The sequence below is a fragment of the Callorhinus ursinus genome, unplaced genomic scaffold (genome assembly GCF_003265705.2).
Source record: "Callorhinus ursinus isolate GAN/ISIS: 27379988/994484 unplaced genomic scaffold, GSC_fseal_2.0 scaffold7, whole genome shotgun sequence".
Lineage (NCBI taxonomy): Eukaryota > Metazoa > Chordata > Mammalia > Carnivora > Otariidae > Callorhinus > Callorhinus ursinus.
This window is the reverse complement of record NW_027397069.1, coordinates 70,343,003-70,356,549: the sequence shown is the minus strand read 5'-3', so window position 1 is coordinate 70,356,549 and position 13,547 is coordinate 70,343,003. Positions and strand designations below refer to the sequence as shown.

The window sequence follows — 13,547 nt, the reverse complement described above, 5'->3', positions numbered from 1 at the left end:
TTTACCATATTAACAGGCACAAAAGAAAAAATCATATTAGTATCTCAATCAAATCAAGAAAACTATTTGACAAAATTTAACATCCATTACTGATTTTTTTTAAATCTCAGCCAACTAGGAATTGGAGGAAATTTCCTTAATATGATAAAAAGCATCTTCAAAAAAGTATGAAACTCATATGGAAATGCAAAGGTTCCAGAACATTCAAAACAACTTTGAAAAAGAACAAAGTTGGAAAATTCATGATATCTGATTTTAAGACTTATTATAAAGTAATATAACCAAGATACTGTGGTATTGGTGTAAAGATAACCAACAAAACAATGATAGAAAACAGAAAGTCCAGAAATAGACCCACATATATATAAACAGTTCATTTTTTACAAAAGTGCAAAGGCAATTCAGTGAAGAACGAATAAACAGTTTAATAAATGGTGCTGTGAAATTAGATATTCATCTGTAAAAAAGAACTCCTACTCATGTCTCATACCATATCCTAAAATCACTCAAGATGGATCCCAGAAGTAAGTGTAAAACCTAAAACTATAAAAGGAGGATAAAACAGGAGGAAATCTTTGTGACCTTGAATTAGGCAAAAATTTGTTAGCTAGGACACTAAAAGCATGACCCATAAAGGAACAAATTGTTAAATCGGACTTCATCAAAATTACAAATTCCTGTTCTTCAGAGACCTGTTAAGAGAATGAAAAAAGCCACAGATATTTGCAGATCATGTATCTAATAAGGGACTTATAGCCAAAAATTAAAAAAGAACTCTCAAAACTCAATACAAAGAAACACAAACAGTTATAAAAACAGGGACAAATATTTAAACAGACATTTCACCAAAGAAAATAAGTGGATGGTGCACAGAAAAGAGTTACCAAAGCAGGTCAGAGAATGTTATCCTTAGAAAGACCTCCTTACAAGGTTGGTTCTTGGCTAGCGTCTAAGGGACTTGGCTGGTATTCAATTCTTTGAGCTGATAGAAACTTTCCCTGTATAATACCCATGGGAAGCCTGCACATGGATTCCTCCAGACTCTGCCTGTCTTTTTCCCTTATAATCTGGTTGTGTGTCCTTGCTACATTACTATAATACATCTTAGCCATGCATATAATCATGAATCCTTTTAGAGATCCACTAAAAACATATGGGTAATCTTGAGAACCCCCAACACAGACAGCAAATAAGAACATGAAAAGATGCTCACTATCATCAGTCATGGCATGGAAATGTAAATTAAAATCGCAATGAGATACACACCTATGAGAATGGCTAAAATTAAAGAGACTAACCGTGCCAAGTGCTGGTGACAATGGCTGGTAGAAATGTGACCACAGTTTGGTGGTTTTTTAAAAAGTTAAAATACACCTACCATTGATCTAGCCATTTTACTGCTAGATATTTACCAAAGAGAAATGAAACTATGTGCCCATACAAGGACTTGTACACAAATGTTTATAGGAGCATTGTTTGTAGTAGACAAAACTGCAAACAAAAAGTCCATTAACAGGTGATGGATGAACAAACTGATATATCCATACAATGGAACACCACTCAGCAATATGAAGAAATGAACTATTAATATGAGCTACAACATGAATGAATTTTAAAATAATTATGAGTAAAAAAAGCCAGACAAAAAGCCATATATCCTACGTGACTTTATATAAAATTTAGTAAACGCAAATGAGTCTAGAGTGACAAAAAGCACATTGGTGTCAAAACTTATCAAAATGTACACTTTAAATATGTGCAGTTTATTTTATGTCACTTTTACCTGAATAAAGCTGTTTTTCTTTTAATTGCCTATGGCTGTGAACAAATATATAAGTGCTTAAAAAAAAAAAGGTTTTTACGGAGGTTAAGCCATTTCCTGAGATTTACCAAATCCAAACACTTTGGGCTGGAAACTGGGATCAAAATTCCTGCTAATAAACCCTTAGCCTCAACAATCTAACCATTAGTTCTCCACAGAACAACTGAGTGACAACAAATTTGTCACTGACATTAAAGCTTAATAAACACTCTGGTGTGAACCACCATAAATTTCAATGGGCTTGACTGTTGGGGAAGCTTTGGGGCTACTCTGTTTCAGTCTTGGATAAATCTCTCAACAACCAGCCCAACAGCAGACACAAAGTAACACCATTTTAAAATATTGTGAAGTTGTAAAAGGCTTCCTACAAGTTGTTGAAACAGAGGGAAGGAGTTAATATGAATAATGAATCCCTATACTCACAGCCCCTTTGCAGTAGAGCCGGAGATTTCCTGTAGGAGTTCGGACAATTACAGACATCCTTTTTCTATTACTAAAACAATATAAAAATTATTATTAGCTTCTATGTTCCTCAGTACATGGTGCTAAGGCACACACACAAAACCAAATTTACAAGTCCTCAGCTGACCGTTAGTGAAAAGGCCAATGTGTTTCTTTCTCCTTTTCTGATTTACCTACATTTTAAACTGAGATTCTTTAAAAAAAAAGGGGGGGGCACCTGGGTGGCTGTCATTAAGCATCTGCCTTTGGCTCAGGTCATGATCCCAGCATCCTGGGATCGAGCCCCGCATCAGGCTCCTTGCTCAGCGGGGAGGCTGCTTTTCCCTCTCTCTCTGCCTGCTTGTGTTCACTCTCTCGCTGTCTCTCTCTGTCAAATAAATAATTTATTTACTTATTTGACAGAGAGAGAGAGCACAAGCAGGGGGCGCCCCCGATGTGGGGCTCAATCAGGTTTGGTTTCTTTTTTTTTTTTTTTTTTTGCCTTCTTCCACATCTTGTCACTCCCCGACCATAACCTTTGGATGGCTCTCCATGGCCTATAACCACTTTTTAAGAGACCCAAACAAACTGTCACTCAGCACCTTCTCAGATAATCGTCATATCCCACAACTCTATGTGTTGTACGATCCAAGGAGGGTCCCAGTGAGTAATCCTACACCTGAGCACTTGAGCTAGAAAGTACTTGTCAAAAGGGACAGGGACTAGCAATTGCTTTACCTACTTAGCTGTTAGAACACTACTCAAGGCAATTGAGTTATTTAAGTGTCACCTAGCTAGGAGCTCATTATTTTAAGGACAGGAAATGAGTGTTCCAGTAGTAGGGAAAGCTAAAATGAACATTAAGATACATTTTCTTATAAAAAAAGTTTTTAGAAAAAGCTTTCCTAGAGAAAAGAGAAGCTGACAACAACTTTACTGAGGTTCAAAGCGTTTTTTTTTTTTTAATGTGTCATTGGCCAACAAGGCATTAAAAAAACATGATTTAAAAAGTCATCTGGCTTTGAAAAGAATGAATTATTCCTTTTCTAAATTTCTAGCATTTCCTTTTCTAACTTTTCAGATTCTACATTAGAAATGCTCAGATGGTCTAAGAGATGAGACTTTGTGAATCTTCAAAACAGGGCAATGAAAATAAAATCATCACCAATATTCCCCCGCTAGGCTTTGGGGATCAGGCCACAGCGGCTGGACCAGGAGGCCCTCTGAAGTCTCCGGGGAGAGAAGGATTTGTATGCACATTGTTTCCTTTGGGGGAGACAAAAAGGAATTAATTCACTATCTCTTTTTAAAGAAATAGTGTTGGGTTTATTTGGAAAAATAATATCCAATATTCATCCATTCATCAAATATTTATTGAGCACTTACTTCCACAGAAGGTGACTCCCGCCCTCCTGGAACTGAGAGTCGAGTTGGCAACACAGTCAGTAAGTAGTAACCCAGATGTAAACCTCAAGTCTGATTCTGACAAGTGCTAGGAAGGAGAGGTATGGGACCTCCTCTCAGCTACAAAAAGGGATTTGGCCTAATGATACCCAAAGAACGGAGCACCAGGCTCAGATTAAAGAGTGGATGGAAGCTAACTAGAATTTTGTGATTCTATATCAAAGTTTTGATTTGCATTACCAAATCTCAACTGAAGAGTCACAGAAGGAGCCCCGGGGGATACATGAACAGAATGAAAATGTATCTTACCTAGAAAACTCCAGGACATTAAGAATTTCAAATGTGAAGTTTTCTCCCATCTACAGGAAGATAAGACAACATCTTCTTACCCGAGGGGGGAAAAAAAAAGTACTCATCCTGCAAAAGAGCTCATTCTCCCAATCAGAAAAAAGTTTTACCTACCCTACAACTACACATCTTTTTCAAAATAACACATTTCCTTGCAAACCTGATGAAATAATGGTGCCCTCTTCTGGCAAGAAACATTGTTTGCAAACTGGGGGACTATTGGCAAAAATACTTCTCAAAGGGCAGATTTAAGACTAAAACACCTCTTTCAATATAAAATCAGCACTACTAGAAACATTTTATGAATACTCTCATGTTGCAAGGTTATATGGAGTAAGTGAGACAATCAACAGCAGAAATGGGAAAACAAGTCTTTTCATAAAATTGCACAGATCAAACAAAATCCTTAATCGTTAGATAATTTGAAGAGGTAACCAGGGAAACAGATGGCATGCTATAAAATTCTATATCAATTAAACTTGCTTTCTTTTCTAAATTTTTCCAGTTACAGCCTCTTGACTTCCTGTAGCCATGATCAATTCACCAATAAGGCAATTCAGAATTTCAAATAATTTGAGAGTTGTCCATGTGGCACATACTACAGATATAAAGATGAATCAGTCAGTCCATTCTAAGGACTGAATGTCTAGTAGGCATCCTTAACTACTAGGAAAAAAACTGAGTGTGTTGGGCACCATGTTCACATTGCTTCAATTCTTCCCCATAGTATCAAAGGCTTGTGGTAAGTGGTCATCAAGACAAAACAAGAAAAACAGATACATAACATATAGTACATATAATGAACAAATCAACACAAGAGAACTCACCAAAAAAGTTTGAAAATTTTTAATTTTTCATTAAAAAAATAGTATATTTCTTGAAGATCTGATGATTCTTTTTTAAATAGCTCACTTTTATTGAGCACTCTCTCTGCTCCAAGCACTAATTCCAATTGCTTTACATATATTAACTCATTTAATCCTCACAAAAACCCTACGACATGTGTGATAAGAAGATTGGGGCAAACACAGAAGTTAAGGAACATGCCTGAGAATATGGCTGAAAAAGTGTGGGTCCAGGTGGGACTCCCAGGCTCTGAGATTCCAGAGCTTCTCTGCTCAACTACTCTACTTGTGTCTCTCTGGAAGGGGCATGTAAACCATGAGAAAGTATGTAAGACGTTACTCACAGCTTCTACAGTGACAGAGGTTGGCGTTCTTGTAGTAAAAACAAAGCCAAGCTTCTTCACTCCCTTCACTAAAGCTGCTTCATCTGTCAATAAAAAGTCTATTAATGGAGATGGAGCAAATACGTTAACACCGAATTTAATTGAAACAGATTTCCATTCTCCAGTACTAAAACACCATGAATATTTTTTTAAACTTGGCTTTTTTTTTTTTTTTTGATCCAAATGCACTTATCTAGGTACCAGAAGGCATTCATAAAAGAGGAAATTTGGTTAAATAGGCCTTTTTTAGTGGGGTTAAGATACAGTTCTTTCCTAGTACTCATTATGGTTTTGTTCTAAAGCCATTAAGAGAATCTCCACAACATGGTGCAGTGCCTTAGCCTTACTCCTGCCTTGTTACTGGTTATAAGTAAATGTTCTATTGAACCCCAGCTCAGAGAGCCCTCCTGACCAGCCTCCTTATGGCAGTCTTTGGGGGTGTAGGGAGGAGCCCCAGTAACTACCCAGTACCATGAGTACCCCTGACGCGTGAGAAGTCTGGGGAAGGAGCAACACAGGAGCAATCCAGGGATCAGCAGGAGTATATCGCCTCTTCTCAAGGCTCATCACCTACCAGGAGCTCTAGGGGCACATAGCACCTACCTGGGGAGGAAGCCTGGTAGATTATATTCTTTCCGTCTCTCTCAGGTACAACAGTGTGGCACACACATAACAGGGTAAGAAATTCCTTTATATAATCTTTCGTGGGCTATAAAAAAGGCACAGAGCTAATGAGTCTCTTCCAAGACCAGTGACATAAGATTTAATATATAGTCTGCAATTTGTATCAACTGTGGTTTCACTTCAGGTACACAGAGTCAGGCACTGACTAAAAACCATATCATGCATTCAAAATGTGTTTGTGGAGTGGCCACCGAGGTAGAGACAGTGCAGGGCTGGGGAGACCTCAGTGAAGATGACCCTGCTCTCTTGGAGCTTCTAGTCTCACTGGGGAAAGAGGTTTCTCAAAGCTGGAGGAAAAAATAGGGGTTGTTACAGAGAATAGAGGGACCTATTTTAGGGAGGTGATGGGGGGGAATACATCGAGGAGATAATATTTAAATTAAGACCTAAATGGAAAGGTTAGTTAGCTGTGTTCACTGACATGTGACTGTGGTACATACTAGGCAAAGGGAATAGCACTTTCAAAGGCCCTGAGTCAGGAAACAGATTCATAGGTTTGTGAACTTCAAGACAAGTGTGACTCCAGCATCTTGAACAAGAACAATGACACAGAATGAGGATGGAGAGAAAGTCACAGTAATGAATTAGGATTTTATCTTAAGAGGGGGTGCCAGTTCACTGAAGGTTTTTAAGCAAAGGAAGGGCATGTACAGTTTTATGTTTTAAAAGATCACTTTTATTTTTGAGAAGATCAAGATTTCAAATCAAGTAGATCAGTATCTTAAAACTGGTAAGTGAAGATATTGGTAACATACAATAGAACCAAATAGCTTAGAAGCATTTAGAGATTTTCTTACATAGATTGCTACATAGTAAAATATTCTTTCTTAATGTTTGGATTCATTGACACTAACAAGTGTAGCACACTCCTCCTAATATCAGTATGAAGTCCACTGTTTATTAACATCAAAAAAAAATTTTCAAGACTCTGTCCTGGCTGAGAAAATTATACCTTTTAATAAACCATATATATTTTTTAAAGTTATGTAGCATTACCCCTGTTGGCTTTAAGTGAAAATAGCAGACTTACATGGTCATTTTCAAAGTTCTGCAGTAATTTTGGGTCATTAAATTCACAGGACTCTGTGATGACAGAGGGTGACAGACTGAGGAAGAACAGAGAAGATTTGTTGTAACTAAAATTCCTGATGGGGCCAGTCAGCAATCAAATGGACCTCAAGTGAACACGTTTTCAGTAAGTTACAGTATCAAGTTTGTAGAGCTTGAATAACATGGGTATCAACTGTGCAGATCCACTTATACACAGATTTTTCTCATACAGTCAATGTATTTTGTCTTCCTTGTAATTTTCTTAGTTATCATTTTCTTTTCTCTAGCTTTATTGTAAGAGCACCCTATATAATACACATACAAAATGTGTGTTAATCAACTGTTTATATTATCGGTAAGGTTTCTGGTCCAACAGTAGGCTTTTAGTAGTTAATTGGGGAGGTAAAAGCTATACACAGATTTTCAGCTGCGTGGGGACGGTCAGCACCCCTATCCTCTGTGTTGTTCAAGGGTAAACTATATAGTAAATATTTAAAGTTCTATCAAATTATAATCCTATCAGGACTCAGGTTGCAAAATGGCATTAGAAAATGCCTAAATTTTTGTGGAATTCCATATAGTTATACAGAATTTAAGACAGAGTAACTATAAAAGCAACAAATCAAAGCCTGGATTCTGGGTTCTTTGAATATCACATGGGAAAGATCTATCCAGGGGAGATTTCTGGGAACTGCCTTTGTAGGTCTTGACAAGGGACAGCTGTGTTATCATATATCAGAACTCCAATACTGATAAAAAGTCCATGGGGGGGGCGCGGGAAGGGAGGAGCATGGACAAAGTAGAAAAGAATGTTGTCTAGTTACCTTAACTTTTCCAAATTGATATCACTTCTGTCTGACTGATTTCTGAGGGAAAATGAGGGAGGAAATATGATGGTTTTAAGACTATAGATATAAAATGCTTTAGGAATTCTAAGCGCATATAAAAGTAAATATAAACCTTATTTTTTTAACAACTGAAAATTTTCATTTGGGTTATAGTAAGTTTTATTTTTATTATGTTATGTTAATCACCATACATTACATCATTAGTTTTTGATGTAGTGTCCCATGATTCATTGTTTGCATATAACACCCAGTGCTCCATTCAGTATGTGCCATCTTTAATACCCATCACCAGGCTAACCCATCCCCCCACCCCCTCCCCTCTAGAACCCTCAGTTTGTTTCTCAGAGTCCATAGTCTTTCATGGTTCATCTCCCCCTCCGATTCCCCCCTCTTCATTTTTCCCTTCCTACTATTTTAACATATAATGTATTATTTGTTTCAGGGGTACAGGTCTGTGATTCATCAGTCTTACACAATTCACAGCGCTCACCATAGCACATACCTTCCCCAATGTCTATCACCCAGCCATCTCATTCAGATATAGCTATGTTATTAGAAATTCATATAAGTTTTGAAGTAAAGGCTAATTAATTTAAGACAAAAACGAGAATTTTCAACAGAGTATGGCAATAAGAACACTTACCCATAAATTATACCTGCAATGGTACACTTCTTAAATGTCATAATATTGCAAGTGAGGGTTCCTGTTTTATCAGAAAATAAGTATTTTACCTAAACAAAGAAAAAACAAACATGATAAACAACATAAACTATATTTAGAGAACAAAGATAAAATCAAGTTCTTTCTCTTCAAATCCTCAAAATCTTTGGACTTTTAGGAAACAGGAAGTTCAGTTAATAAAAATTCTACCTTTAATATTTATACTTCTTTCAGAGATTCTCTTCTCTTTGTTTTACACTGCAGGGAAATTTCTATGCTAATAAGCAAAGTAAATTTCAAGCCATCAAACCTAAGAAAATCAGAAGTCCAAGTTCATTTTTTTGCCACAAGAAATCTCATCAAAAGTCTCTAGAAAACATTAAGTAGATATATAGACACACACACACCCCCCAAAACCAAACAAAGACACCACAAGAAAAAAAATTACAGGCCAATATCCCTGATGAACATAGATGCAAAAATACTTAACAACACATTAGCAAATTAAATTCAACAGTACATTGAAAGGATTACACAACATAATCAAGTAGAATTTATTCTAGGGATATAAGAATAGTTAAATCAATCAATGTGATATACCACATTAACAAAATAAAGGACAAAAATCATATAACCATCTCAATAGAGGCTGAAAAAATATTTTACAAAATTCAATATCCATTTATGATAAAAACTCTCAATGAAGTGGGGTTAAAGGAACAAACCTCACCATAATAAAGGTCAATGTGACAAGCCTGCTGCTAACACCAATGGTCAACGGTGAAAAGCTGAAAGCTTTTCCTCTAAGATCAGAAACAAGAAGAGGTGCCTCCCCTCACCACTTTATTCAACATAGCATTGGAAATCCTGGCCAGAACAATTAGGCAAGAAAAATGAAAGGCATCCAAATTAAAAAAGAAGAAGTAAAACTGTCACTATTTGCAGAGGACATTTCATATATAGAAAACCTTAAAGACTGCACCAAAAACCTGTTAGAATCAATGGATTCAGTAAAGTTACAGGATATAAAGTCAACATACAAAAATCTATTGCATTTTGTTTTCTTTTTAATTTTTTTTATTTGAGTTTTTTTAAAATAGACTTTATTTTTTAGAGCAGTTTTAAGTTAACAGCAAAATTTAGTGGAAAGTATAGCGTTCTCATATATCTTCTGCTCCAGCACATGATTAGCCTCTCCCACTATTGACATCCTGCCCCAGAGTGGTACATCTGTCACAGTCAAAAAACCTACACTGCCTTATCATTATTACTGAAGTCCATAGTTTACATTATGGTTCACTCTTTTTAATTTTAATTTTTTAAAAATTTTTATTTAAATTCTAGTTAGTTAACATATAGTGTAATACTGCATTTCTATACAATAATGAATTACCAGAAAAAGAGAAATTAACAATTTCATTTACAATTGCATTAAAAAGAATAAAATACCTAGGAATAAATTTAAGCAAGGAAGAGAAAGACCTATACACTGATAAAAAAAAAGTGAAAAAGACACAAACAAATGGAAAGATACTCCACATTCACGCATTGGAGGAATCAACATTGTTAAAATGTCCATACTACCCAAAGCCAACTACAGATTCAAAGTAACCCCTATCAAGATTCTAATGGCATTTTTCACAGATTTAGAACAAACAATCCTAAAATGTGTATGGAATGACAAAAGACCCCAAATAACCAAGGCGATCTTGAAAAAGAACAAAGCTGGAGGCATCATGCTTCCTGATTTCAAACTCCATTACAAAGCTATAGCAATCCAAAGGTATGGTACTGGCATAAGAACAGACACACAGATCAATGGAACAGAATAGAGAACTCAGAAATAACGAACACACCTATCATCAATTAATTTATAACAAAGGAGCCAAAAATACACATTAGGTAAAGGACAGCCTCTTCAAAAAATGGTATTCAATAAATAAATGACAGTCTCTTCAATAAACTGGATAACTACATGCAAAAAAAAGAAACTGGACCACTTTCTTACACCATATGAAAAAGTAACTCAAAACGGACTAAAGACTTGAACAGAAGAAACTGAAACAATAAAATCTCTAGAAGAAAACATAGGTAGTAAGATCTTTGATATCAGTGTTGGTGAGAATTTTTTTGGATTTGACACTAAAAACTAAGACAACAAAAGCAAAAATAAAGAAGTGGGACTACATTAAATTAAAAAGCTTCTGTAAAGCAAAGCAAACCACCAACAAAATAAAAAGGCAACACAACGAATGGGAGAAAATATTTGCAAATCATATATTTGGTGAGGGGGGTTAGTATCCGGAATATATAAAGAACTCATATGATGCAACAGCAAAATAGCAATCCAACTTAAAAAACGAGGAGAGGATCTCAACAGACGTTCTTCCAAAGAAGACATACAAATGGCCACCAGACACATGAAAAGATGCTCAGCATCACTAATCATCAGTGAACTACAAATCAGAACCATAATGAGATATCACTTTCACACCTTAGAATGGCGATTACCAAAAGACAAAAAATAACAAGTGTTGGTGAGGATGTGGAGAAAAGGGAACCCTTGGTGCACTGTTGGTGGGAATGTAAATTGAGGCAACCACTATGGAAAATAGCATGGAAGCTCCTCAAAAAATTAAAAATAGAACTACCAGCAATTCCATTTCTGGGTATTTATCCGAAGAAAATGAAAAAACTAATTTGAAAAAATATAAGTACCCCCATGTTCATGGCAGCATTATCTACAATAGTCAAGATGAAACAACTTGAGTGTCTGTCAATGGATGAATGGATAAAGAAAATGTGGTGTATATATAATGATACATAATTATGCACACACGTGCACACACACACACAATTCAGCCATAAGAAAGAAGATCTTGCCCTTTGTATAACATTAAAAGACTTTAAGGGCATTATGCTACCTGAAATAAGTCGGACAAAGAGACAAATACCACATGATCTCACATGTGTGATCTGAAAAAAATAACTAAACTCATAGCTACAGAGAAAAAATTGGTTGTTGCCAGAGGCAGGGAGTGTTGGGTGAGCAAAATGGGCAAAGGGGGTCAAAAGGTACAAACTTCCAGTTATAAAATAAATCCTGAGCATGGTGATTACAGTTAATAATACTATATTGCATTTTCAAAAAAAAAATACTCTATTGCAAATTCAAAAGTTCTCATCACCAAAACTCTCTAACTATATATGGTGACAGATGTTAACTAGATGTATCGTGATGGTCATTTTGCAATATTTACAAATATCAACCATTATGCTGTACACCCGAAACTAATATAATCCTATGTGTCAATTATAGCTCAGTAAAAAAGGGAAAGAGGCAGTGTTAAAGCATTTTTTATTATTGTGGTAAAATGTACCTAGATAAAATTTGCCATTTTAACCATTTTTAAATGTTATTGAGCACATTCACATAATTGTGCAACCATCACCACCATCCATCTCCAGAACTTTTTCATCATCCCAAACTGAAACCTCTTATCACCTCAACGATATAGCTAACCCTTCATTCTCTCCTGTCCCGTGGCCCCAGGTAACCACTATGCTGTTTCTGTGTGAGTCTGACTATTCCAGGTACCTCATATAAGTGGAATCATATACTACTTGTCCTTTTGTGTCTGGCATGTTTCATTTAGTGTGAGATTCAAGGTCCATCCATGTTGTAGCATGTTTCTGAATTTCAATCATTTTCGGGGCTGAATGATATTCCATTTCATGTATATACCACATTTTGTTTAACCATTTATCTATTGATGGGAATTTCAGTTGTTTCCACCGTTTGGCTATTGTAAATAAGGCTGCTAAAAACATCTGCATACAATTTTTGAGTCCCTACCCTCAATTATTTCATGAAAATATCCAAAAGTTGGATTGCTGGAACATATGGTAATCCTCAGTTTAATTTTTTGAGGTTTCCCCATACTGTTTTCCACAGTGGCTGCATCATTTTATATTTTCACCAGGAGTGGACAAGGGTTCCATTCTCTCCATGTCCTCATGAACACTTGTTGCTCTCTGTTGGTATTATTGTTTTATAGTAGCCATCCTAGTGGGCATGAAATGGTGTCTCAATGAGGTCTTAATTTGCATTTCCCTAGATATTAGTAATGTTGACCACTTTTCATGTGCTTATTGTCCATTTATATATATTCTTTGGAGAAATGCCTATTAAAATCCCTTGCCAATTCTTGAATTGGGTTATTTGTGGTTTGCAATTGAGTTGTAGTTTTTTGATATATTCTGAATATTAAACCCTCTATAGGGTTTAATTAATTAATAAGACAATATTCGATTTCATTGATTTCTGCCCTTATCTTTATGTATTACCTACATAAACAATATAATTAATTTTTAAAGCTTGAGTTCCACAGCCAGTTTTATTATATTTAATTACCACCCTAAAGAGGCTAGAGTCAACTGACAAGGCAAGGTAGATAAAGTAATCTTTTCCTAACTGTCAACAGAAAACATATGTTTAGAGGATTAGCAAGTAATCAGATTTTCATAAGCAGAAAAGTTGCTAGAACGCTGATGATTCCATCCTCCTTCTTTACTTGTCCAAGGTAAAAATGCTGTTCATGTTCTCTTATCAGGCATTTCCAGGCACCAGAAACCTTCTAAAATAATTATTTACTGGGAACTCTCTATTCAAATGATACTATACAAGGTGACCCTAAATTAGAAAGCATATATGCAAATTGCTGGTTATAATTATTAGCATTAATTAAATCCCTTCTTCATACTAGGTACTATGCTGAGTATATCAAAAATACATTATCTTTTTTTTTTTAAAGATTTTATTTATTTATTTGACAGAGAGATAGAGAGCACAAGTAGGCAGAACGGCAGGCAGAGGGAGAGGGAGAAGCAGGCTCCCCGCTGAGCAGGGAGCCGGATGCGGGGCTCGATTCCAGGACCCTGGGATCATGACCTGAGCCAAAGGCAGACTCAACTGATTGAGCCACCCAGGCGTCCCACAAATACATTATCTTATTCAATCCCCCGAACAACTTTCTGAAGTAGATGCTATCATCTCTCCTG

General features: G+C 36.0%; 1 protein-coding gene across 2 annotated transcripts in view; it reads right to left on the bottom strand.

The window, feature by feature from the left end:
* LOC112826479 (phospholipid-transporting ATPase IB-like) overlaps positions 1-13,547 on the bottom strand; it is a 201,985-nt gene that overhangs the window by 130,135 nt on the left and 58,303 nt on the right. The window contains exons 14-20 of one of the 2 annotated variants that reach the window (XM_025874613.2): positions 8,469-8,557; positions 7,802-7,843; positions 6,958-7,033; positions 5,847-5,952; positions 5,205-5,287; positions 3,977-4,026; positions 2,246-2,315 (exon numbers count right to left, since the gene is read on the bottom strand). In XM_025874613.2, the coding sequence (XP_025730398.1) occupies positions 2,246-2,315; positions 3,977-4,026; positions 5,205-5,287; positions 5,847-5,952; positions 6,958-7,033; positions 7,802-7,843; positions 8,469-8,557 (516 nt within the window). The remainder of the gene's footprint in view (positions 1-2,245; positions 2,316-3,976; positions 4,027-5,204; positions 5,288-5,846; positions 5,953-6,957; positions 7,034-7,801; positions 7,844-8,468; positions 8,558-13,547) is intronic. The other variant, XM_073894758.1, reaches the window with a different exon arrangement.